Source organism: Biomphalaria glabrata, chromosome 2 (assembly GCF_947242115.1).
Source record: "Biomphalaria glabrata chromosome 2, xgBioGlab47.1, whole genome shotgun sequence".
In the NCBI taxonomy this organism is placed as follows: domain Eukaryota; kingdom Metazoa; phylum Mollusca; class Gastropoda; family Planorbidae; genus Biomphalaria; species Biomphalaria glabrata.
In genome coordinates this window covers 8,223,673-8,248,816 of record NC_074712.1, presented here as the reverse complement: position 1 = coordinate 8,248,816, position 25,144 = coordinate 8,223,673, and the positions used below count along the sequence as shown (strand labels likewise).

The following is a 25,144-nucleotide window of genomic DNA, read 5'->3' as shown; positions in this document are numbered from 1 at the left end:
GTGAGAGTTGGGAAATCTGTGTAGGGATAAAGCGGTATTTTGTGACATGACAAGTTTGAAGTAAACAAAAATTAAATCTTTTATTTCAAGCTAAAATTTCGCTGTACGTAGTAATTTACTTGGAAGAGCGTCGCGCTAAGAAGGTGAAGGTCGTGGGCTCGATCCCAATGCTGTTAATTTTGCTCTCTTTATTTCTTAATGACAAAATAAATATCAGTGTCTAGTTTACTTTTTTTTTTTTTTTTGACAATATATCAGCAGTTTCATTTGCTTTGTGTTTTTTGTGTGTTGGAATGCATTAATAAGCAGTTTCATTGCTTTGAATTTTTGTGTGTGCTGGGATACATTAATCAGCAGTTTTCTGTGGTTTTAGTGTTAAGATTTATATATATACGCATACGCTTCACATATCGTTTTTTCTTAATCTCGCTTTGTCACCGCCAAAGTTACGTGGGGTAACTTTAGTCCGTCTTGCAGAAATAAAAGATTTATCTTTCCATTACTTTTTTCATCGTAATGTCCCGCATGGTTGGGCCACGAAGAGAATTATAGAGAGAGATTATTGATTAATATAACTGGGATCAGTGCTTTATTTTTTTTCTTTCTAAAACTTGGGAGAAAGTTCTGTCTGTCATGAAGACGATCTGGCTTTTCAGCTTATCAAGAAGTTTCAGTTCTGTGAATATATGAAAGATTGAAGTGGCAGTGACCTCTTATAGTCATTCTCTGTTGGGCCATATAATGTTATTGTGTTGTTGCCATCTTTCTTATAAATTCTTAAAATGGCCTGTGAGTGATGCGTATTATGTGTTTTGTTGTTCTTTGCTGGTTTTGTTTGTTTATTTTGTTAAATATTGTTATGATTTGTTAACTCATTCTCTCCTAATTGACGATGATTTGAACCAATAAAACTAAATGGATTTTTGGATTTATAAACATTAATTTGTGTTGCGTAAAAAGGGCATGCACCCTCCTACAATTCGACACCAACTATATTATTTTCTGATAACAAACAAAAAAGTTGTTCGAATTGAATATGAACAGGATAGTAAAATACACATGAGCAAATTGAATAATACTATCGGAACGAGGATAATAATTACGGAGAGAAAGAGTTAATCTGTTTAATAATTAGGTCAATGGTTTTTGTTTGTCAATGTTGTTTATCGTTCTTGTTCTTGTCGTTGTCTCCCTTGTATAGTACAAACAAGAAATGTGATACTTGGTTTCACTTTCAAGTGCAAACTCTAGCACATAAACTAAAAAAAAAATTATTTTTATAACTAATGTTGTTTTTTTATTATACTTCAGATGAATATGTACAAAATGTGTTAACAAATGGACAACCCGCCAGAGTGGATGTGAACTTTGAGCCTGGAGATACGATATTAACAACTAAATATCCTTTTAGTGACTATTTTGTAACTTCATATAATACTGTTCAAAAAGCATTCCAAGTTAGAATGATAAGAGGCATTGACAGAGATGTAAGTCAAATATTTAAAAGTATTCAGAGATTTGTGGTTAAAATGTTTTTATTCTAACAATGACTATATGTTGCATACATGGTTTACAGTGGGCTATCCGTTTTCGTTCTTATGTTTACATGTGCTTGTAACTCGTCTAATGTGTTCACAAAATGTCAATGGTGTGTTGTGTAGTCATTCAGTTTATTAAAGTTATAATTATAGCCATACTAAGCGGTGATGGTTTTCGATTCTATTGTTTTATTATGTTCCTAACAGTATAACGTTTTATTTACTTAAAAGTTGACAAGCAATCCATTCATGCATGTATCAGAATGTATGCTAGGTGAGTCAGAATGTATGCTAGCTGAGTCAGAATGTATGCTAGCTGAGTCAGAATGTATGCTAGATGAGTCAGAATGTATGCTAGATGAGTCAGAATGTATGCTAGATGAGTCAGAATGTATGCTAGATGAGTCAGAATGTATGCTATGGCTAGCTTCACGCGGTGCTGTTTGCTAATTGTGTCACAAACCCCCCCCCCCCCAACTTCGTTTCATCCATACCAAAATAGTTTTTCCCTATAAAAACTATCTTTATATTTCACCGTTGAGAACGTCATTCAAATATCTATCTAAAATAAATGTTCATCAGTTTAAAAAAAAAACAACAGTATAGTAATAAGTATTCTTAATAAACTTAGATATGCAGGGTCGGATTTTAGAGAGGGCTGGCGTGGTTACTGACCCGGGGATTCTACAAGAAAGGGGCATCCACAAAAGAGATGAAAATATATCCAAATTTCGATGGATCAGAAACTAAAAGTTTTGTTTTTTTGTTCTGATTTTTTTTCGCCTTTTTACCGACAATACTTCAAATCTTATGTCGGCTGACCAAATAGCCATTGTCAAGAAGTGTCCACTTGTAGCATGCTTGGAACATATTAACTATTTTGTAAATGCAGCTTCCGATTTACTGCACTCTTTTAACATCAGATGGGAATTAACACTCCGCCTTTTTTCCATTTATCTTTGTCAGACATTAATGCCTCTTCCGATTTCCCGCGTTTTTTTACGGTTCTTTTCGTTACTGCCTTGATAGCGAACAACATCGGACAGGCAAATTTACTATAAGCCTATTTTATGTTAATTGTTTCATTTTTGTTTGCTTTGTAGCGATGAATGCCTCATAGCCCATACGTCTTTGTTTTACTTGGTCTGGCACTGTTCTCTATAAAAAAAAAATCGACCTCGAGTGGGGTCGATCGCCTTCACCTTCCTCCCTCCTAAGATCTGCCAGTGCATCCAACACAGGCAAAGCCGTTGTCTGCTTGTTGTCGGTCTAACTTTCTTTTCGACGTCTTCGCCTGCCCCTCTCCATATGTTCCATAATGCATGTTTTTCAATTTTGACTACTCTGCAAACAAAAGATTGAGATTGATGAGAACATGTACTGTAAAATCTTAATATTCATTATTTTCGGTTACAAATAAACTGTTGCCTAATGCTTTGAAGCGAAATTCTATCTGCTGCGATTATTTGACAGGGTGCAACCACTAGTACAGAAGACGATGTCAATATTCTTCAGTATCGGTTGGTTTGCTATCCAGATGCGGCTGCCGTCAGTTCTAATTCAGTAAGTGTTTGAGAACGATCGAATTGAATATCGTAATGACAGTATAGTATCCTATACTCTTAACTTAAGCGAGCAATTCTTGTATGTATGTATATATATTTTATTTTTTTTTTCGAAAACAGCTCTTACGATTTTCTTTCAAATTTCAAAGTATGTGTATATAAATGAGAAAGAAATTCTCAACTCATTCACCACTTGGGGAAAACTCGAGGTCGGCCGTTATATCGGTTTGAAAATGTTTCATTATTGAAAAGTTACATTTTGCTAGAATGTTTTATGAATGAAAATTTTCAATGGCGTCTAAGGAAAAAAAAAACATTCTTAGATCACTGGGCTTACAGCAGTAAATTAAAATATTTCTTTGCAAACATGAACAAGTTTTAATGAATCAATAGACTTAATTAAACATTTGCGCACCATCTTATTAGTCTCTATTCATTGACTTATATATTATACTAGACTGGAAACCGGAAACAAATTCTTATCCGCGATTGATCGATTCACAGACCTATATATATATATAGATTTGTTTGTACGTAAACTATTTTTCAAGCTGTAATGGAAGTCGCCCCAATCAATCTTTTCTGTCTTAGAAAAGAAATTATCTTTAGTCTTCAAAGTTTAGAAATAATGCAAAATCATTTCTCGGATTTTCTTTAGAGCTATATAAAAGCTATAATTTATTTAGAATGAGCTAATAATCACAGAACTATATATTCACACTAATATATGAAACAAAGCCATTTCCTGTTAGTTTCCATTTAGATAATGTTTCAAAAATCCTAGATCGAAATAACTCATGTCTATTGATTGTAATCATTTTATGTACATTTAAATTGATTGATTAATCTAGATCTTTCTAGATTATGTATTTAAAAATTGCAAAATAATAATTATGAGACGAGAGTACTCTTATCACTGATGTTCAATTACAAGATCTAGATCTAAAAATGAATTTATATGTTTCATAAGTTAGGGTTGAAAAAAACAAAAAAACTGTACTTCTTATAACAACTTTACAAAACAACGCCTTGTTTCAACTTGTTAAAAAATCTCCATGTTCAGTCTAGATATAGTCTATGGCTCTATTAGACATATCAAGAAAGTAAAAACCACCTACACCGCTCTCCGCTATTAAAGTGTAAACAATTAATAAAACTCACAAAACACAATAACCAAACATACCTTTGCAAATTTTATTTCATTTTTTTTTCTTCCATAGTTCCAAAATAAATTAATCTACTAAGTATTTGTGTTTTGTGTTTTACATATTTCGGATGTTCCTTCAGAGTTGAAGATAGTTTACTTCCGAGTCCAAACCTCCCGCAGGACGACGGAGGATGGGAGCGGGCAGGGTTTGAACCCGGGACCTTCGATAAATCCAAACGACAATCCAGCGCGCAAACCGCACGACCAGGCAGCCATTTGTAAGAGTCTGTGCATCATTACAATACAAAATAAAAAATTTATGAATATTTATGAATTGCATTGTAATACTTTAGTAGTGAATACCCTTTTTATAGTGCAACTTTCATGCGTATAGCATTAACAGAGCGCTACGGTCCAACCTTTATGGTGTGGGCAGGGGTTATCTGGAAGCAGGCTTCCTTGATGCCTTTATACAAGTCTTGTCTTCAAGTCCGATGATAAGGAGGAGTGCAGAATTTTACGTGGATACACAGCATCAGCTGCGACCCACATCGTTTGCCACATCCAAAGCAAAATAAAAACAGTATATGCCGGTGGTCGATTTAGATTATTTTAGATTCTCTTTTCGCCGTCTACGTCTGTCCTTGACACACTGGCGGATCCAGAACTTTGGAGTGGGGGGGGGGCGATTTTTTTCCAAACCCTAACCCTAACGCCCAGTAAACCCTAAGACTGTTTCTCAATCTTCGGCGAAACAGAAAAAAAAACGTCTTTCTCTTGCAAGGTTGGGGGTCTGAGAGAGCGCTGTAAGCTTCTTCAGTGGGGTTCGGGGCGAAGCCCCGACGCCCAAAAGCGTTTTCTTGCATTTTTCACTGCAGAAACGCATTCTTCTGACATCTACAGCTCATTATTTATCAGTGGGGTTCGGGGCGAAGCCCCGACGCCAAAAGCGTTTTCTTGCATTTTTCACTGCAGAAGCGCATTCTTCTGACATCTACAGCTCATTATTTATCAGTGGGGTTCGTGGCGAAGCCTCGACGTTAAAAGCGTTTTCTGGCATTCTTCACTGCAGTAACGCATTCTCCTGACCTACAGCTCATTATTCATTCTATTATAAAGTGCCTTTTGAATAATTAGAAAAATATTCTAATATGAATTTATAGTCCCTTAACACATTGCAAATACAACTGATTTGTTCTTTGAATAGATAAGATACCCCACATATTTAGATTAAGGCTTTGAGGATCGACGCCGAAAAAAAAATCGATTAATAATATTCAATAAAATTGATGCATAAATTGTGAGTTATAGTCCTAAATTTATTTAACTAGAAAAATATGAGATAGAGTAAAGGTTGGAAAAAGTCGACTAGGAAAAGATTATCTGGCTTTTGAACTCATCTCAACCGTGACTGTTATATTGAAAAATTTCGTTTGAATTATAACTTTTCCAAAGCAAAGTCTTTCTTAAAATAGTTATGATAAATTAATGTCAAATTACACAAACTCTGTCTGTTAAGGGGAAGGGCGGTAAAATGAAAACGATTAATTCTCGCTCCTTTTTATAATTTCTGCTATTGATTGCATTTTGCATTAAAGAATAGGGGTTGGGCGACTCGATATAAGAATTTACTTTATAGCATATATAAATTATATTAGTGACAGATTTTTTAAAATTTTGTAATTTCTTACTATCATACAAAAAGAAAAAGTATTGATTAGTCCGATGGGGGGAAGGGGATTGCATGTATCGCACTTCCACCTGTTTATATTATATAGATATTCGACTAATTTTGTTCACATACTATGATTTCTCCATAAAAGTAGGACCGCCCCCTCCCTCTCAAAGGGTTTAGATGGGAAGGGCGGTGGAGGTATTCGCTCTTCCCCTTCCAATCGGCCAACAGGTGAACGAAATTATACAAAGACCGGTTAAAATACCAATAACAAGTTTTAATCATATAGATATTTAATTGATTCTGTTAGCAAGCTATGATTTCTGCAAATAAATAGGACCGCCCCCCCCCCACTCGAAAGTTTATGGTGGGGGGGGGGCGTATTGATGCCATCGCCCCCTCCCGACCCTACCAAATCGGCCAAAATACTAGAAGGGGGGCGAAATAATCTAAATATAGGTTGAAATATAAATAATTAGTATATATTACTAACAGAAGTAATAAATTTGCATACAAATTGTGTGAATTCTATACTATAATTCGTCCGCCCCCCCCCCCCCCTTTTGGATCCGCCAGTGCCTTGACAGTGGATTTTCTCTTGTGTTTACCGCGACCTTTATAAAAAAAAAAATATCCAGCTATCTTGTTCTGAAGCCGCCTGCAGTCAGATGTCCTCTTCTATGTCAGTTAAAGCAAGTTGGTGCCTAAGCTGGTCTTTAAAGCGTTTCTGTGGGACATCTCTAGTGCGTCTATCACCTTTCAGTTCGTCCCCCCCCCCCCATACGGGATAGTGCTTTCTCCGGCGTAACTGTCAAACCATAAGAGGTCCATATATACTGTCCATATCGGCGTGTTCTGTATGGGGACTTAAGAGACTTTCTTTTCTAATCGCCGAACATGAAAGCAACTTTTCGAATTGGGAGTCTTTATCCGATCCAAAATAAGTAAACATATTCCCTCAACAAATGATTCAAACGAGCGAGGCTCGGTCACCAGGTACTTAATATAATATTATAATAATAAGGCTTGTCTTCGAGTCCGAAGATATCTGAGGAATGCGACCTACATATTTTTCACATTCAGGGCCAGTATAAGCAGGTGGTCTATTAAGTTTTAAATTATAAAGGTTTGAAATAAACTGTGTATTTTTCCCATTCCTTACATTAACTCACATTTTCGTCCTAGTAGATAAAAGAAAGAATAAATTATTTTTTTCGAAAACTTATCATTATTTAATCTGGAATGAAATTTCGCGCATAAACTTGTGCTGTATGATAACACATTTATTAAGATTTCAGAAAGATCGCGTGATTATTTTTTGTAATTAACTCTTTCTCTCCTTAATTGTTTACCACATTCTGGTGGAATCAACGCTGGTATCGTCAGTTAGGAGAGAAAGAGTTAATCATTTTTTGACGTTAAAACAAAGTTGGACTCAATGGAACTAAAAAATACATTGTATATTTCTTATATTTCAGTTATATTTCTTTGGACGCAAAAATAAGACTCGAGTTTACAATATTATTCGAATGTAAAAGGAATGAATTTTTATTTATTTTTTATATGACTTGTTTAGATTAAGCTACAATTTTTTTATATTAAGTCTTTTTTTTTCTTTAAATATAATCAAATAAATTATATCATCAGTATTTAATTAAGAAAACCTAAGAATTCATTTATATTTATCTGATTATAATAAACGCGGGCGGGCAACCAGACATCACATACAGAGTGGAGGGTATTCGAGAACGAACGTTTGACTACCTGGCGTGCAAATCATCCATAATAAGAAACAAAAAGAGCAAGTGGCGAATTATTTAATTGGTTTCTACTTTTTGCTGATGAATACACTAAATGGACATTTACAGCACTAAATTGTATACGTCTCTTTAAATTAATGATTTTTTTATTTCATTTCGTTTTTCTTCATTCAAAGGCTATATTTAGAATACTAGAGATTCAAATACTTGATGTGAATGACAACACTCCACAATTCGTCAATGCTCCATATTCATTAACAGTCAATGAGGTAAAGATGAAGAAAGACAACACTCAAACTGAAAATAGATTTTTAAAAATGTTATTATAGATATTGATTGATTGGCATTTGTATTTGTATTTATTAGCTGTTATCCCCTAAATACGACAAGTCATTCAGGCATAATTACTTAAGTGAAAGTACAATATATCCATTCCTTCATTTTTAAAACAAAAATAAATGTAATCGGTTGATTATTAGTGGCCCATACAACAGAAAACATACAGATGGTGAATCAGTAGCTCCCTTGTCCGTTTGTCAACCTTCAGATAGTTGACCGTTCAATCACATTCGTTAGGGCCAGACCAACACATATATCAACTATCTATATCTTCATAACAATAAGAAGGTCGAGCCTCTGAGTAAGTATGAACACACAAACTCTCTCTCTCTCTCTATCTCTCTCTCTATCTCTCTCTCTCTCTCTCTCTATATATATATATATATATATATATATATATATATATATATATCTGTCTGTGTTCTTTTTATTACATTACCTCTATTCAAGTTAGGGCTTCATGGGAACTGGAACCTGGACGCAGATCTCAAAAATGGCTCTAACGATTTTCCTATAAATTTAACAGTTGATGTATATCGCCGAGAAAAGAATTACTAGCTCGTTGGCCACACGGGGAAAACTCTAGTTGGACAATTTTTTTTTTCAAGTAAAAAAAAAAAAAGAAAGAAATTCAAATTTGGCTAGAGAACTAGATCTATGTCTAGATCCAACATAGGTTTTGAAAGGACTATCGCGTTCTTCTTGAAACTGTCAGGTAGAGTTGAGCCTTCGGAACTTGGAACTCTAGGCCAGCAAAAGTGAACAATAGCTCTCTCTCTCACTGGCCTGTACACTGTTCTGTCTGGCGGGTGGGTCAGACTCGTGGCAGAAGGCCGCGTACACTAAGACCCCCGCCATTTTCCTTTTCTATACCAGGCTAACTGTGCGGAAACGGCATTTATGTAACGGACCCTTAATTAAGGAACAGCACCTGGATTGTGACAAGGTTGTGGGAGCAGTGCAATGAGGATGCTCTCGCACCCCCTTAGGCACCCCCACGGGATTCTTGTTTTGCTACCCTTTAGCCTAATCGTTTCCTCCTACGATCGTTTCCACCTGGGCGCCACTATGAGGCAGGGTAGCATGCCCGGGCTATCGAGTTCTTGAATGAACTATCGTTCGGGAATTTCTGAATGTAAGGTTTTATTGACTCAAGAGTTAGGTAAATTAATGTTCGGGAATTTTGCGCATTGTCTTCTAGATTCTAGTCTAGATCTAGATCTAAAGGCTTTTCATTGCAAGATTATAATAAAGTGTAGTAGATCTATACATTCGCTAAACCAGGATATTTTTTTCTGGGGGAGGGAATGGGGCTGAGTAAAAAATGTTACATTGTTTATTCACTATTACATTCATTAGTTACTAAGAGAAAAGCAAGCGCTCTATAAATGGTCTAAAGGAGAAATAGTATTTTAATGCAAAGCATTGTTATTTTCTTTCTTTGTTATTCTTCAATAGTGAACTATTCTTCTTCTTCTTATATAATACAGACGTTACTTCAAAAAAGAAGATGATTACGTCCTACGCGTCATGCATTTAGTCATGCATATTAATCAATGACTTAAATTCTGCCAAGTCACTGGTTTTCCTGGCTAGCTCAGGCAACCCCTTCCATGCTCTAATAGCACTAGGGAAGTTTTATACAATGGAAGAGGAATAAATATTTGTGCAGATTTACGTTGTACTGCGGTTATGTTGTAGTTGCCTCAAACAGCACGTGCTAATGGTAATCATGTAAATAATATGTACACGGTGTGCTCATAAAAGGAAATATATATTGTAGAGATATTAAGAGCTGAAGTCTAATCTGTGTCTGTATAATTTGTATTGTTCAGTAAGTCTAATCTGTGTCTGTATAATTTGTATTGTTCAGTAAGTCTAATCTGTGTCTGTATAATTTGTATTGTTCAGTAAGTCTAATCTGTGTCTGTATAATTTGTATTGTTCAGTAAGTCTAATCTGTGTCTGTATAATTTGTATTGTTCAGTAAGTCTAATCTGTGTCTGTATAATTTGTATTGTTCAGTAAGTCTAATCTGTGTCTGTATAATTTGTATTGTTCAGTAAGTCTAATCTGTGTCTGTATAATTTGTATTGTTCAGTAAGTCTAATCTGTGTCTGTATAATTTGTATTGTTCAGTAAGTCTAATCTGTGTCTGTATAATTTGTATTGTTCAGTAAGTCTAATCTGTGTCTGTATAATTTGTATTGTTCAGTAAGTCTAATCTGTGTCTGTATAATTTGTATTGTTCAGTAAGTCTAATCTGTGTCTGTATAATTTGTATTGTTCAGTAAGTCTAATCTGTGTCTGTATAATTTGTATTGTTCAGTAAGTCTAATCTGTGTCTGTATAATTTGTATTGTTCAGTAAGTCTAATCTGTGTCTGTATAATTTGTATTGTTCAGTAAGTCTAATCTGTGTCTGTATAATTTGTATTGTTCAGTAAGTCTAATCTGTGTCTGTATAATTTGTATTGTTCAGTAAGTCTAATCTGTGTCTGTATAATTTGTATTGTTCAGTAAGTCTAATCTGTGTCTGTATAATTTGTATTGTTCAGTAAGTAGGCTTCATGTTTCAGTACGCGTCAGATTATTTGTGAGTTCGTGGCTGCAGACACCCAAGAACACTCCACAAATAGAGTGAACAACCAACAGGCATATGAATAATTATAACTGTTTAATTCACAACGGGAGCAGTCTAGTCTCAGTCAGTACCATGTGCGATGTTACCTCTATGAAAGCCTAACCTCTACTGACTGTTGAATCCATCTACACTACAGTCTCGTTCTGGATTCATGTCGTCATAATTGTGCGTTTACTAGCAGTCACCTAAAAGTGTGTCTCTACACTTCGCCAAATTTTTATATAATACCAACCTATGAAGATAAAAAACAACACAAGTGCCCATATTGCCTACCATCTCATATTACCTATTTACCCATATGTTATTAATAAACGGTGAAAATAATATCAAAGGATGACGGGATATAATGAAACACATCGTTGGAGAAGGGTATTAAGAAGAAATCAATATTTTTAATTAAAACAACACATGTATAACACTTATTTTGTCATCTGAGCTGAACTGTGAGATTATACATCTTATTGCAACATTTTCAGTTAACTCCTGTTGGTCTGACTGTGTTCCGAGGAATCAGTGCCACAGATCTCGATGAAGGACCTAATAAGCAAATTTTCTACAGTTTCAGTTCCGGACAGTCTCCTGTAAATATTAGGATGTAGAATGTAGAGGATATATTGCATTTAAGTAGTTTTTATTTAAAGTTAGCTGATATAAATCATATGATTTATGTATTTGTATAAATAAACATATAAGTGTATCATTAATATAATTTTTAATAACTGATATTTGTATACTTTGTTAACAGCTTAATCTTAATGGCACACAGTACTTCAACTTACCATCAGAACGAGAGGGTATAGTAAGTGTGTTGAGTCCCCTAGACTTTGAAAGTATGTATGCCGCAGCTCAAGGAGATGCTTCACAGGTCTACTATACTATAATTGTTACTGCTAGAGTAAGTACCCACATTGTTTTCTTCAATCAGTATGTATTCATTGAATTTTTCTTTTAATTAACTCGTTCTTCAAAATTATAGATTTAAATGAAAGCTCTCTTTTTTTAGCTTTTCCTTTTTTTTTTGGGGAACCGAAACGGGAAAAGCCGTTATTGGTTTTCTGTAGTATGTCCGTCCGTTCGTCTATCACTCTCAGATCTCTATAAAAGCTATATTTTGTAGTTTACACTTTTTTTTCTGAAAGCTATCCATTTTGGTTTTAATGTTATTATGGGTCCCTTTTTTTTTAACAAATTCACTTTCGAAATGAAATGTAAATGTTAAGGGAGATATTATTAACAAAGAATGATGAATATGATTTTTCTTTAAGCAACATTCATCCCACACGGCTTTGACAATTATCAAAATATGGTTTTAAATATATAAAGATAATATAATATAATATAAATAATAATATAATTTTTTTACTTCTTTTTTTGTATTTTTCTGGTGTGTCAACTATAAATAATAAAAGAAAAAGTTGTATCTTTGTTTAAAAAAAAACAACTAATAACAAATAGTGTATGTATATAAGTTTACCGATTTAAAAAAAACACATATATAGCAATGCGGAAACATTGTCCTACTTAAGGCTTGGAATGTATTATACTCCTTAACATACATGACTAGACTGACCGTGAAATGTATAGGACATTATTATTTTCTTTTTTTGAAGTAACGTCTGTAATATATAAGATAAGATAAGGCACGTTGCCCACATTAAACTTATTAAAATAACTTACTTATAAATATAATAGTAGCATCTCAACAAGGGAAAGAAATTGTACTTGACTGATGTGTTGGTATAAATTGAACTAGTCTAGTTATACTTTGTATAGAGAGAAAAGATCAATCTTTTTTTTTTCTTAAGTACTTCCCGGGCTCAGTGGTTAATGTATTGGCTTGAGGAGGCTTTAGCCCTCGAGTTCAATTTCAGGTTGTTCAAATTTTTTTATAAATGCATTTTAAAAAGCGATCACTGTAACATTTACACATATACCCCATTCTTTCTCTTCCCCCCCCCTTTTTTTTCCCAACTGGTCGAGAAAAGTGATATGATTATAGCGTATTAAGAAATCTAAAAGCATGAAATCGCTCTAAACTCTAAACAAAAGCAATTGATAAAAATATTTATTATTGATAATCTAGATCTATTACAAATTTAATGACATGACTAATCGAAATTAATTGATACAACTACGCTTAATAAAAGATTTGCTTTTTTTTTTAAATTGTTTTTTTTTTTATATTTTTCTTGTTACTAAATGGTATTACGAATTGTAGATTATATATTTATGTTAAGAATTTAGATTTAGTGGTTCACACTCACCAGGACTCCAATGCTGTCATAAATCTCCTTGTCTACATTTAGAAAATCAGACAATGTCTACACTTAAATATTCAGACAGGCAAAAAGCAAGATCTCGTTCGTTGGGTTTGATTGCAGGAAATTCTTCGTAGAAGTAGCATTTTGAATGGTGAGAGATAGGATTGTGTTTATTTGTGGTTTGCAGTTCATATCTCTTAATACCCCTGCTGAAAATGTTGAGACCTTTCAATCTAGCTGCTTTGCGGACTCGTGGGTGGACCTGTGCATGGAAGACCGCTTGAGTTTAAAAAAAACACAAACTCTTTTTTTTTTTGTTATCTTGTTTCCTTCCTATTTTTTCTCAGGATAATGCAAGTCCTCAATCTGCCCAGAGAGCCAACCAAACTACTATAAAAATAACAATTACTGATGGAGACGACCAAGGTCCAGAATTTATTTATCCAAGTTGTATCCAAAGTTCACAACCCACCAGCAAGTCGTGTATCAGGCCAAAGTATCTGACTTCAGTCACTTCAGGAAACTCTTCTGTAAGTTGAAAAATCTGTATTTACGTGAAAATAATAAGAGCAAAAAAAATTTAAAAAAAAAAGGCTTATGGTGGCTAAGCGGTAAGGCACTTGGCTTCCGAACCGAGGGTCCCGGGTTCGAATCCTGGTGAAAACTGGGATTTTTAATTTTGGGATCCTAGAGCGCCTCTGAGTCCACTAAGCTCTAATGTATACCTGACATGAGTTGGGGATAAGTAAAGGCGGTTGGTCGTTGTGCTGGCCACATGACACACTCGTTAACCGTAGGCCACAGAATCAGATGACCTTTACATCATCTGCCCTATAGACCACAAGGTCTAAAAGGGAAACTTTACTTATTTACTTACTTTACTTTGTTACTTAGTAGTTTAAACGCATCCAATAAACCCACACGAGAAACCCAGACATCTCCAGAGTAATCTATCAAAGTCAGACAGCCATCAACAACTACAAGATCATGTCCTATCACGCTTAAAAGCAGAGTGCGGCAATCACCTTTTAACAGCACGCTTACTTTCCGTATACGTACGCTTCACAAAAAATTGTGCTTAAGATATTAGCAAGGCCGGCGTTAGGCCGATTTCTCCTGATTGGGCGCCTGTGAGGGGTTCCGCAATTCAACTTTAGCATATCACTCTTAATCATGGCTTTGGTCACAAGCTTTTTTAAGGTGTTGGACTTAAAGGGTTAATAATTTCAGCATATCGTACGATTGACGTAACGTTAATTAACCCACTGGCGCCTATTGCGTTTGAAATGCTTCCTATGCGTGTTGTATAATAAATTTTGATAAAATGATCTAATTATTAGTAATTGTTATTGTAAAAAAAAATTAAAGAGGGCCTCGCAAGAATTTATTAAATTGGGCCCCGCAATTCGTAAAGCCGGCCCTGACGGAGGAACATTCAAACTGTACAAAAGTGGTAAAAAAAAACAACTGTATAATAGTGGTGAAAATTTAAAATAGTATAGTAGCGGTGAAACTTTTAACGTGCATTGTAGCGGTGAAACATATAATTTCTGACTGCAGATCTCGAGAAAAGGATCCTAGCCATGGAACTAAGATGCTGCAGAAAGATCCTAGGTTTCACTTATAAAGACCGCATCACGAATGAAGAGATTAGAAACAAGATTAATACAGCAATTGGACCCCACGATGACCTGCTGACCACTGTTAAAAACGTAAACTCAAAGTCTATGACCACATCACAAGGTCCCTCAGTGCTCGAAAAGACCTTCCTTCAGGAAACAGTACCAGAAAGAAGAAAAAGAGGAAGACAGAAAAGCGATGGGAAGACAACATCAAAGAATGAACAGGCCTGTCAGTGAATGAAATTCTCTCCAAGTCAAAGGACAGTCAGGATTGGAGAAAGACGATAGTAGTGCCCCAACGGTCAAACAGACTAAGGGATAGGTGAAGGTGAAGGAAGGTGAACGACGTCAAAAATAACATCTTGTTGTTGTATTTGAGGAAGGAGTCATTGTAATCACAACAACTCCACAATGAGGATCAAGAAGGTCTAAATCTTAGTCTTAACCAATACAAACGCGCACACACATTCTATCACGATTGGTGTCGTCGAAAAAAGTAACTCATTTGACGATAACCTATAATGGGGATCTAGGTCAAATGGCATGACTATGGTCATAAGACTTTGTCAAAAACTATTTCACTCTTTCTCTCCAAACTGACGATACCAGTGTAGATTCCACTAGAATGTGGTAAATAATTAAGCAGAGAAAGAGTTAATAAACCAGAAGTAAGACAGGTTGATTTAACTTTAGTGTATACGGAAGTACGTTTAACTGCGGTGAAGCATTAGTACAGTCAGTGTAACTTGTTTCCAATCGTAAAGCTTTGGCTGTTGATTTATTAGCAGGTAAAGAGTAAAGTTGTTTTGGAGCCCAGAGTTATCAAGTTCTTTGAGTTGGTTGTGTCATGATTTGCAGTGTTACAGAGAGTCTGGATAGAGAGATTCGTTATAATATGTATATCAAATAGAAGTCATTGTCTAAAACTATTTATTTATACTAATTTTAAAAATATATAATTGAATGTATTTTCAGGCTAAAACTTTAGAATTTCTACCTGACCCTCCAGACTCTGCTAATCCATCAACAAAAGTTCTAATTTTGATGCAAGACAGAGACACTTTGAACTCGAATGTGTCTTGTAAGATTATTCAAAGTAAGATTTTACCTTTAAGAATTGGAGTAAATAAAATCAAAGTTTTCTTATGACAACTAGCACTCCATGGAACTAAGCCTAGTTGTTCATCAGTCCTTGGAATAAGAGAACTAAGCCTGGTTGTTCGTCAGTCCTTGGAACAAGAGAACTAAGCCTGGTTGTTCGTCAGTCCTTGGAACAAGAGAACTAAGCCTGGTTGTTCGTCAGTCCTTGGAACAAGAGAACTAAGCCTGGTTGTTCGTCAGTCCTTGGAACAAGAGAACTAAGCCTGGTTGTTCGTCAGTCCTTGGAACAAGAGAACTAAGCCTGGTTGTTCGTCAGTCCTTGGAACAAGAGAACTAAGCCTGGTTGTTCGTCAGTCCTTGGAACAAGAGAACTAAGCCTGGTTGTTCGTCAGTCCTTGGAACAAGAGAACTAAGCCTGGTTGTTCGTCAGTCCTTGGAACAAGAGAACTAAGCCTGGTTGTTCGTCAGTCCTTGGAACAAGAGAACTAAGCCTGGTTGTTCGTCAGTCCTTGGAACAAGAGAACTAAGCCTGGTTGTTCGTCAGTCCTTGGAACAAGAGAACTAAGCCTGGTTGTTCGTCAGTCCTTGGAACAAGAGAACTAAGCCTGGTTGTTCGTCAGTCCTTGGAACAAGAGAACTAAGCCTGGTTGTTCGTCAGTCCTTGGAACAAGAGAACTAAGCCTGGTTGTTCGTCAGTCCTTGGAACAAGAGAACTAAGCCAGGTTGTTCGTCAGTCCTTGGAACAAGAGAACTATGCCTGGTTGTTCGTCAGTCCTTGGAACAAGAGAACTATGCCTGGTTGTTCGTCAGTCCTTGGAACAAGAGAACTAAGCCTGGTTGTTCGTCAGTCCTTGGAACAAGAGAACTAAGCCTGGTTGTTCGTCAGTCCTTGGAACAAGAGAACTAAGCCTGGTTGTTCGTCAGTCCTTGGAACAAGAGAACTAAGCCTGGTTGTTCGTCAGTCCTTGGAACAAGAGAACTAAGCCTGGTTGTTCGTCAGTCCTTGGAACAAGAGAACTAAGCCTGGTTGTTCGTCAGTCCTTGGAACAAGAGAACTAAGCCTGGTTGTTCATCAGTCCTTGGAACAAGAGAAGTAATCCTGGTTGTTCATCACTCCATGGAACAAGAGAACTAAGCCTGGTTGTTAATCACTCCATGGAACAAGAGAACTAAGCCTGGTTGTTGATCAATTCATGTTGCCTTATGATGGCAATCGGACGAAATGTTAATATAAAGAAAAGAAATCTCAATTTAACTAACTAGCTATGTACAGGAAAATGTCTTCGGGTTTTAAAGGTATCAATGAAAATACCAACAATGATAACTCCATTGATGGCATACAAGGCCGACCTAAAGCCAAGGCAAACTAGGCATACGCTTGATCCTCCTATTACTCGAGGCTTGCAGATGACTTAATCATTTTTTAGAGAAAAATAACAGCAAAACTTGGATCCGAGCTCAAACATAGTAAATCTCTATTGCTCTGTCTGCTAGACTAGCTCTACGTTTTTACCATGACTGTAGGTTTATTATCGATAATTTAGATTTACTTGTTAGACTACCAATATTAGAAGTACCTTTTGATGAAAATGTTAAGATCATGTTTCAAGTCTGGTGCATTAAAAGCTAAAACGTAAAGCTGAAGGTTTTAGAAGTGGTCAACGAATCGGTTAATTTGCAGGATATTGTCATGAACAGTAGTAAGTAAGTAAAGTTCCCCTTTCAGACCTTGTGGTCTACAGGGCAGATCGTCTGTTTCTGTGGCCCACGGTTTACGAGGGTGTCATGTGGCCAGCACAACGACCAACCGCCTTTACTTTTCCCCAACTAATGTCAGGTACCCCTCAGAGCTGGGTGGACTCAGAGGCGCCCAAAGATCCCGAAATTAAAAATCCCAGTCTTCACCAGGATTCGAACCAGGGACGCCCGGTTCGGAAGTCAAGCGCTTTACCGCTTGGCCACGGCGCCTCCCTGAACACGGTCACCGAAAATGCAAATCAAGCGATACATATGAGAGTCAGCATATCTTCGATTCGATTTTGAAAGATCTTGGCTTATGATCATCTTCAATTAGCACTACAGAACGTTTCGAAAACATATTGATTGATTTCGATATAGATCAGCGGTTCTCAACCTTTTATGCTCGGCGACCCCTTTTTACAATCCCCCACTCTGCCGCGACCCTCCCCTCCCCGCACACACACACACAGCAATAGATGAGTAGTCAATAACAATCCATATTTTGGATCGTCTTAGGCGACCCCTGGCAAATTGTCAATCGAACCCCAAGGGGGTCGCGACCCACAGGTTGAGAACCCATGATATAGATAGATATAGATATGTTTTCTTTATCTTTCATTCTCATTTGGAGCCACCAAAAGCCATTTAGCATACTCTAATAAGATTTACATTATTTCAAGCACACACGGGCCTCAATTATTTTTTCTTATTTATATTTTTATACAGCTGAACCATCGGGATATGAAAGTCATTTTAGTTCCAGCTATATTCCCCAGTACAGTGGTAAACAAAGCCGATGTGTTGTTGAGAAAGTAGCTAATAAGCCTTTATACAGAAGTAATCTTACAAGCTTGGAGCTAGTTCTTGAGGTAATTTTGTAAATGTTTTAAGACCAAAATTATGTCAATGAAATATTTATTTTAATGTTTTCACCTATACAAGTCCCATCAATCGTGCACCTTAATTTTAATGCAGTGATTCTCAAACAAGGGACGCAACCCCCTTGCGGGCGGGAGAGGCACGAGGCCTGTTAGCCTTCCTTTCAATAAACAAAAAAATGTATTTTTATTGCATTTATAAATGAAAATATATACTTTTTTCGCTAGAGCCATCCGCAACAAAATCTACTCGAAACTTTTTGAACAAGACATATCAAAACGCGATTCTTTTCGACCTTTTTATGTTCTAACATAAAATCTCGTAAATTGTGATGTTAACTTCGGCGTAACAAATAAAAAGTGATCGAAAAAACTTACTTAACAAGAAGATGATCTAAAGACAATCATGCCCATCACAGACACAATCTAAAGACAATCACGCCCATCACAGACACAATCTAAAGACAATCACGCCCATCACAGACACAATCTAAAGACAATCACGCCCATCACAGACACAATCTAAAGACAATCACGCCCATCACAGACACAATCTAAAGACAATCACGCCCATCACAGACACAATCTAAAGACAATCACGCCCATCACAGACACAATCTAAAGACAATCACGCCCATCACAGACACAATCTAAAGACAATCACGCCCATCACAGACACAATCTAAAGACAATCACGCCCATCACAGACACAATCTAAAGACAATCACGCCCATCACAGACACAATCTAAAGACAATCACGCCCATCACAGACACAATCTAAAGACAATCACGCCCATCACAGACACAATCTAAAGACAATCACGCCCATCACAGACACAATCTAAAGACAATCACGCCCATCACAGACACAATCTAAAGACAATCACGCCCATCACAGACACAATCTAAAGACAATCACGCCCATCACAGACACAATCTAAAGACAATCACGCCCATCACAGACACAATCTAAAGACAATCACGCCCATCACAGACACAATCTAAAGACAATCACGCCCATCACAGACACAATCTAAAGACAATCACGCCCATCACAGACACAATCTAAAGACAATCACGCCCATCACAGACACAATCTAAAGACAATCACGCCCATCACAGACACAATCTAAAGACAATCACGCCCATCACAGACACAATCTAAAGACAATCACGCCCATCACAGACACAATCTAAAGACAATCACGCCCATCACAGACACAATCTAAAGACAATCACGCCCATCACAGACACAATCTAAAGACAATCACGCCCATCACAGAAGTAAAGATCCCTTTTCAGACCTCACGATCTATAGGGCAGATGATGTTGAGGTCAATTGTTTCTATGGCCAACGGTTAACGAGCACGGTGTCACGTGACCAGCACAACGACCAACCGCCTTTGCTTTCCCCAACTTAGGTCAGGGTGGACTCAGGGGCGCTCTAAAAATTCCGAATTTCAAAATCCCAGTCTTCACTAAGATTCGAAACCTGGACTCCAGGTTCGAAAGCCAAGCGCATAACCACTCAGCCGCCGCTCCCCCCCCCCCTCTCTATCACAGAAGTAGGCTACGTGCGCTTATATTTACATCGACTATCCCACGTATAAAAGTGTTAGACTTATTTTGAAATGTTTATTAGCCCGTCTCACCCCACCCCCTTTTCACATAAACTCTTTTTGCTGTAGGAAAAGTACGTTGTAGACGCCATGATGATACATTTTAGAACCTCACAACGCTGGGAAAAGCCTTGTTCTGAGGCAAAAGGGCGCCACAAGGGGATTTTACATTGCTCCCTCAGACCTCATGATGGCATACAAATTACTCAAAACAAAAAAAAAGCAAAAGCAAATGTAAAAAATCCTTCAAAAAAAAAAGCTTATCTAAAAGAAAACAACTTCGTCCTTAAAACTATATCTACCAATAATGTACAAATTACTTCCCTTATTCAAGCTCAAACAAGATAATTAATTATTAATAATTAGTTGACTAATTGAGTATCGTATTTTTGTTTATTAATTCGTGTTTTGTAAAGAACAATAAATAATTGTTTAAAGCATCAACTTGATCGGAGAATGCGTGAGGGAGAAATCGCGTTAACAGTTATTTAAGGGGATAAAACCCAACAAATGTAGCCACATCTCTGAATACTGAAATATTAGTTCCCCTATTAAAGAAAATTGGTTAATTCTTTTTTTATTGATTCGTGTCTTATCAATGCCAATAAATAATTGTGAGAAGTTTCAACTTGGTCCGAGAATGGATGTGGGAGAAATAAAATGTAAACACTTATTACCTAACAGACAGAGTGAGTTGATATAAGATTTGTAAAAAAAAAACAACAACTGGAAAATTGTGTTATAATTATGTCTTAAGTTTCTTTTCTTTTTCTTTACATCTTTAAAAACCTGCCGGACCTTACTGTTGGAGCTTAAAGAGCTTACATATACCCTAGCTCAGCGGTTCTCAACCTTTTTTGCTCGGCGACCCTTTTACCAGTCCTCACTACGCCGCGACCCCCTAAAAGTAAATTATTTTCATTCAGTAGTATAAGTTACTATGCTTTCGTTACTGTAGATGTAGAAAGCTTGACAACTGATGTTAAAGGGAAAACTGAGGTATCCTAAAAAAAAGGATCTTAATATTAACACGTGACTCTTGACCTTACAGACGACAGTCCAGAGCTTTATAAAAACACGACCAGGCGTAACAATACGTTATGCATTGACGCGCATGAACTTAAAGTGTTAAAAATATTTCTGCTGCGACTTTTAAAATGTTTGAAATCAGTTCCGATCCAGTTGTCTGCAACATCTAACAATAAAACCATAGATTCCAATGAAATAAAAACTTTGTGTGTCAAGTTTTACATGTTACAGAAAATCCATATTTTTGATTGTCTTAAGCGACCCCTTACAAATAGATAATCGACGCGACCCACAGGTTGAGAACCCCTACCCTGTTATTAGGGGGGGGGGGCGCGAACGAATTATTTTCATTTGGGGGGAGAGGGAATAAAAGTTTGCGAAACACTGCGTTGATATTTTCTTTTAGTAACTTTTACACATGCCCTACTTCATTGCAGGCAGTTGAACTGTCACCAACAGCGAGGGTGGACTACGCTACAGTAGTTGTGTCTGTTGAGTTGGCTAATTTAAATCCACCAATCATCACCTACAATTCAAACACAGGCTACATCTATGAGAACTCTCCAGCTGGGGCTAGACCTTTTATTGATGCAACAGCCAATACCACACTTCTCAAGTTAACTTTTACAGACCCTAACAGGGTACGTTTTTACAATCGTAAGAAGTGTAAATGTTGAGTTTGAATTGGAGATGAACTCCTTTTTTTCTTTAACTTTCTTTTTTCTTTCTCTATAGTTTTCATCAGATCCTCCAGTTCCATTGACCGTTACAGTAAGACCTGAAACTACATTTGGTGTTACACAGGACGGATATGTTGTATTAAATAGTGGAACATTGGATTATGAGATACAGAAAGCCTATGTCTATAGTGTAAGATGACTTCTCTCTTCAGAAAAACAAACCTATATTTAACAATTTAATATTTTTAGATTTAAAGATATATATATATAAAGTTATTGAACTAATTGGTTAATTTTTTATTGGTTCATGTTTTGTCAGGTACAACAAATAATTGTGCAAAGTTTCAACTTGATCCGAGCTTGGGTGTAGGAGAAATAACGTATTACAAACTTTTACCAGACAAACAGATTGAGTTGATATAAGCTTTGTAAAACTGCATTTTCTAAAGAGCCTACATAGTAACATTCTGCTAATATTCTCACAAAACATTGCTGGCCATTTTATTAACGGATACCATCGACTGGTGGCAAAATTGTGCATGAAAAACTTGACCTAATGTGGAATTGCAGATAAATGTTCAAGTGTTTTATCTTTATTTTTTTTTTATTAAATTTTTTAATTTACTGTAAAGGGAAAAAATCATTTATATTGAAAAGTTTTAAGCAGTGCTACTATGAATGCTCATGTATGGTCTAAACAAAACATACTTTCAGGTAACAGTGACATCTAATGGACTCTCATCCTCAGAGACACTCACAATCAACGTATTAGATAATAACGATAATGTGCCAGTGATTCAAAACGATGATCCCATTGTGTATGTAACTCCAGGAATCTTCAACAACCCTCTTACTTTAAGAAAGGTCAGTGTACTGATAGATCAATCTTACTTTAAGAAAGGTCAGTGTACTGATAGATCAATGTTACTTTAAGAAAGGTCAGTGAACTGATAGATCAATCTTACTTTAAGAAATGTCAGTGAACTGATAGATCAATCTTACTTTAAGAAAAGTCAGTGAACTGATACATCAATCTTACTTTAAGAAAGGTCAGTGTACTGATAGATCAATCTTACTTTAAGAAAAGTCAGTGAACTGATACATCAATCTTACTTTAAGAAAGGTCAGTGTACTGATAGATCAATCTTACTTTAAGAAAGGTCAGTGTACTGATAGATCAATCTTACTTTAAGAAAGGTCAGTGTACTGATAGATCAATCTTACTTTAAGAAAGGTCAGTGTACTGACAGATCAATCTTACTTTAAGAAAGGTCAGTGTACTGATAGATCAATCTTACTTTAAGAAAGGTCAGTGTACTGATAGATCAATCTTACTTTAAGAAAGGTCAGTGAACTGATAGATCATTCTTACTTTAAGAAAGGTCAGTGTACTGATAGATCAATCTTACTTTAAGAAAGGTCAGTGAACTGATAGATCATTCTTACTTTAAGAAAGGTCAGTGTACTGATAGATCAATCTTACTTTAAGAAAGGTCAGGGTACTGATAGATCAATCTTACTTTAAGAAAGGTCAGGGTACTGTTAGATCAATCTTGTTTAGAAATTAGCATATAGGCCTAATATTTATCTATATTCTCCAAAGTTTTACAAAGCTTATATAAACTCACTCTGTCTGTCTGTCTGTCTAGTACAAATTTTGAACACGTTATTTCTTCCACTTCACATTTTCGAATCAAGCTGAAACTTTGCACAATTATTCATTGTCCCTAACAAAGTGTGAATCAACGGAAAAAAAAAATAACCAAGTAGTTAATTAACAACGTAAAAAATCAATCACGTAAAGTTCCCCTTTCAGACCTTGTCGTCTATAGGGCAGATCATGTAAAATTCATCTGTTTCTGTGGTCCAACGTTAACGAGGGTGTCATGTGGCCAGCACAATGACCAAACGCCTTTACTTTTCTCCCAAATAATATCCATTAGTGCTGGCTGGATTCAATTAGATAATAAAATATTAGTAACTAGCTGTTGTGGTTGGTATCTCGAACAAGGGAAAGAAATAGTACTTGATTGAAGTGGTGGTATAAGCTGAATTAGTCCCCTTTACAGGTCGTCGTCTGAGACTTTGTGAAGTCAGACGTGAAATAGAAAGAATAGATAACTATACAATCTTCCATGTCCATACGCTCTTCGCTAGCAGAACGGTTACATTGTAGGTTTTAACCCACGAGTTCGAATTCGGGTCATTCCCTTTTTTTTTTTTAATAAATACATTTTAAAATGACCACCCAAATACCCCGTTCTATCTCCCCCCATCCTTTCCCAACTGGTCCAGACAAGTAAAAGGATCATATCGTATTGAGAAAGCTAAAAGCATGAAATTGCGATAAACAAAAACAATTGGTAAAAATATTTCAAATCGTACCGATTTATTATTGTCTAAATCTATTACAAATTTAATGCATGACTGATCCAAACTAGTGAATACACTTAATATAAGCTTTGTTGGTTTTTTTTTTTTATTCCTATATTCGGCTCTGTATTTTGTCCGGTGGAGGTGGTGTTTTTCATCAGTCTTCAAACATTAATTTGATCTAAATACAATGAGATTCTGTTTGTTATTTTTCCATACTTCTAGCTAACTGCAACAGACATAGATTTTGGACCTCCTTTGTTTTCCCTCCTGCGTGTGTTTCCCGCCACTCTAGATGTGACGTTTTCTGTGTCTGGAGATGGAGAAGTGAGTTTGCAAGGTTTAATCAGGCCCACTGACACATATATTGTTTACATCAGCGCTTCAGATCAGGGAACTCCAAAACAAAGGTATATACCTCACAATTCTTCATTGTCATTCTAGGTGAGGCTCAACTGATGACTATTTAACATCGTTATACCATCTTTTTCGGTTCTGAGTAGAACTATTCAATATTACAAACTTGTGAATGACATATGCCTACGGTTTGTAATTATTTTTATTTGTTCCATCATTTAGGTCCAAATTATTTTTAAAAATAAGGACTTTTTTGTTTGTTTCAGTTCTGATGCTGTTGTTGTGATTAGTGCTAACAGAGGTACCAGTACTTAGCGTGTACATGTATACATGCATGTTTATATTTTAAATAGCAAAAGAATATCTCGTGTTATATTATATCAGAAGTCATTTTAGTTTAATTATATGATGTATGTTTCGAGAAAACATTTAATTTATTTATGCAAATAGGCCTACATTTAAATTATTATATAAAAACTAAAGAAATTAATATGTTACTATTGTCCTTTAATCTTTAACATATTTATATGTCTTTTTGTATGTGCCCATATTTTATCTGTTTATGTGTGTCTTTTTTTCAACCGCTTTGTGTTGGTGCGTATGTGTGTTTATACTATTGGTTTATTTGAATCCGGTATATGATTTATCATCAGCGCTTTTCTGTTCTTTTTCGTACTTACCAAAAATCTTTTTTTTGTTTCTGCATCAAGTTTCATCCATTTTTCAACTAACTTTCCGGTAAATATTTTCCTTTTTTAATTTTCTCTAGAAGCTATGGTCTTATAAATTGAATAAGAAATGTTTTATTTGAACTAA

At 35.9% G+C, this 25,144-nt stretch overlaps 1 protein-coding gene across 2 annotated transcripts in view; it reads left to right on the top strand.

Annotated features, from left to right (window-relative positions):
- LOC106057907 (cadherin-99C-like) overlaps nucleotides 1-24,775 on the top strand; it is a 36,010-nt gene extending 11,235 nt beyond the window's left edge. For both annotated transcript variants that reach the window (XM_056018947.1, XM_056018946.1), the window contains exons 4-16: nucleotides 1,312-1,487; nucleotides 3,012-3,101; nucleotides 7,862-7,954; nucleotides 11,144-11,248; nucleotides 11,413-11,562; nucleotides 13,276-13,458; nucleotides 15,526-15,646; nucleotides 18,118-18,260; nucleotides 21,356-21,559; nucleotides 21,654-21,788; nucleotides 22,313-22,462; nucleotides 24,197-24,381; nucleotides 24,595-24,775. In XM_056018947.1, coding sequence (XP_055874922.1) covers nucleotides 1,312-1,487; nucleotides 3,012-3,101; nucleotides 7,862-7,954; nucleotides 11,144-11,248; nucleotides 11,413-11,562; nucleotides 13,276-13,458; nucleotides 15,526-15,646; nucleotides 18,118-18,260; nucleotides 21,356-21,559; nucleotides 21,654-21,788; nucleotides 22,313-22,462; nucleotides 24,197-24,381; nucleotides 24,595-24,643 — 1,784 coding nt within the window. In that variant the 3' untranslated portion in view covers nucleotides 24,644-24,775. The remainder of the gene's footprint in view (nucleotides 1-1,311; nucleotides 1,488-3,011; nucleotides 3,102-7,861; nucleotides 7,955-11,143; nucleotides 11,249-11,412; nucleotides 11,563-13,275; nucleotides 13,459-15,525; nucleotides 15,647-18,117; nucleotides 18,261-21,355; nucleotides 21,560-21,653; nucleotides 21,789-22,312; nucleotides 22,463-24,196; nucleotides 24,382-24,594) is intronic.
- Nucleotides 24,776-25,144: the final 369 nt, after the last annotated feature.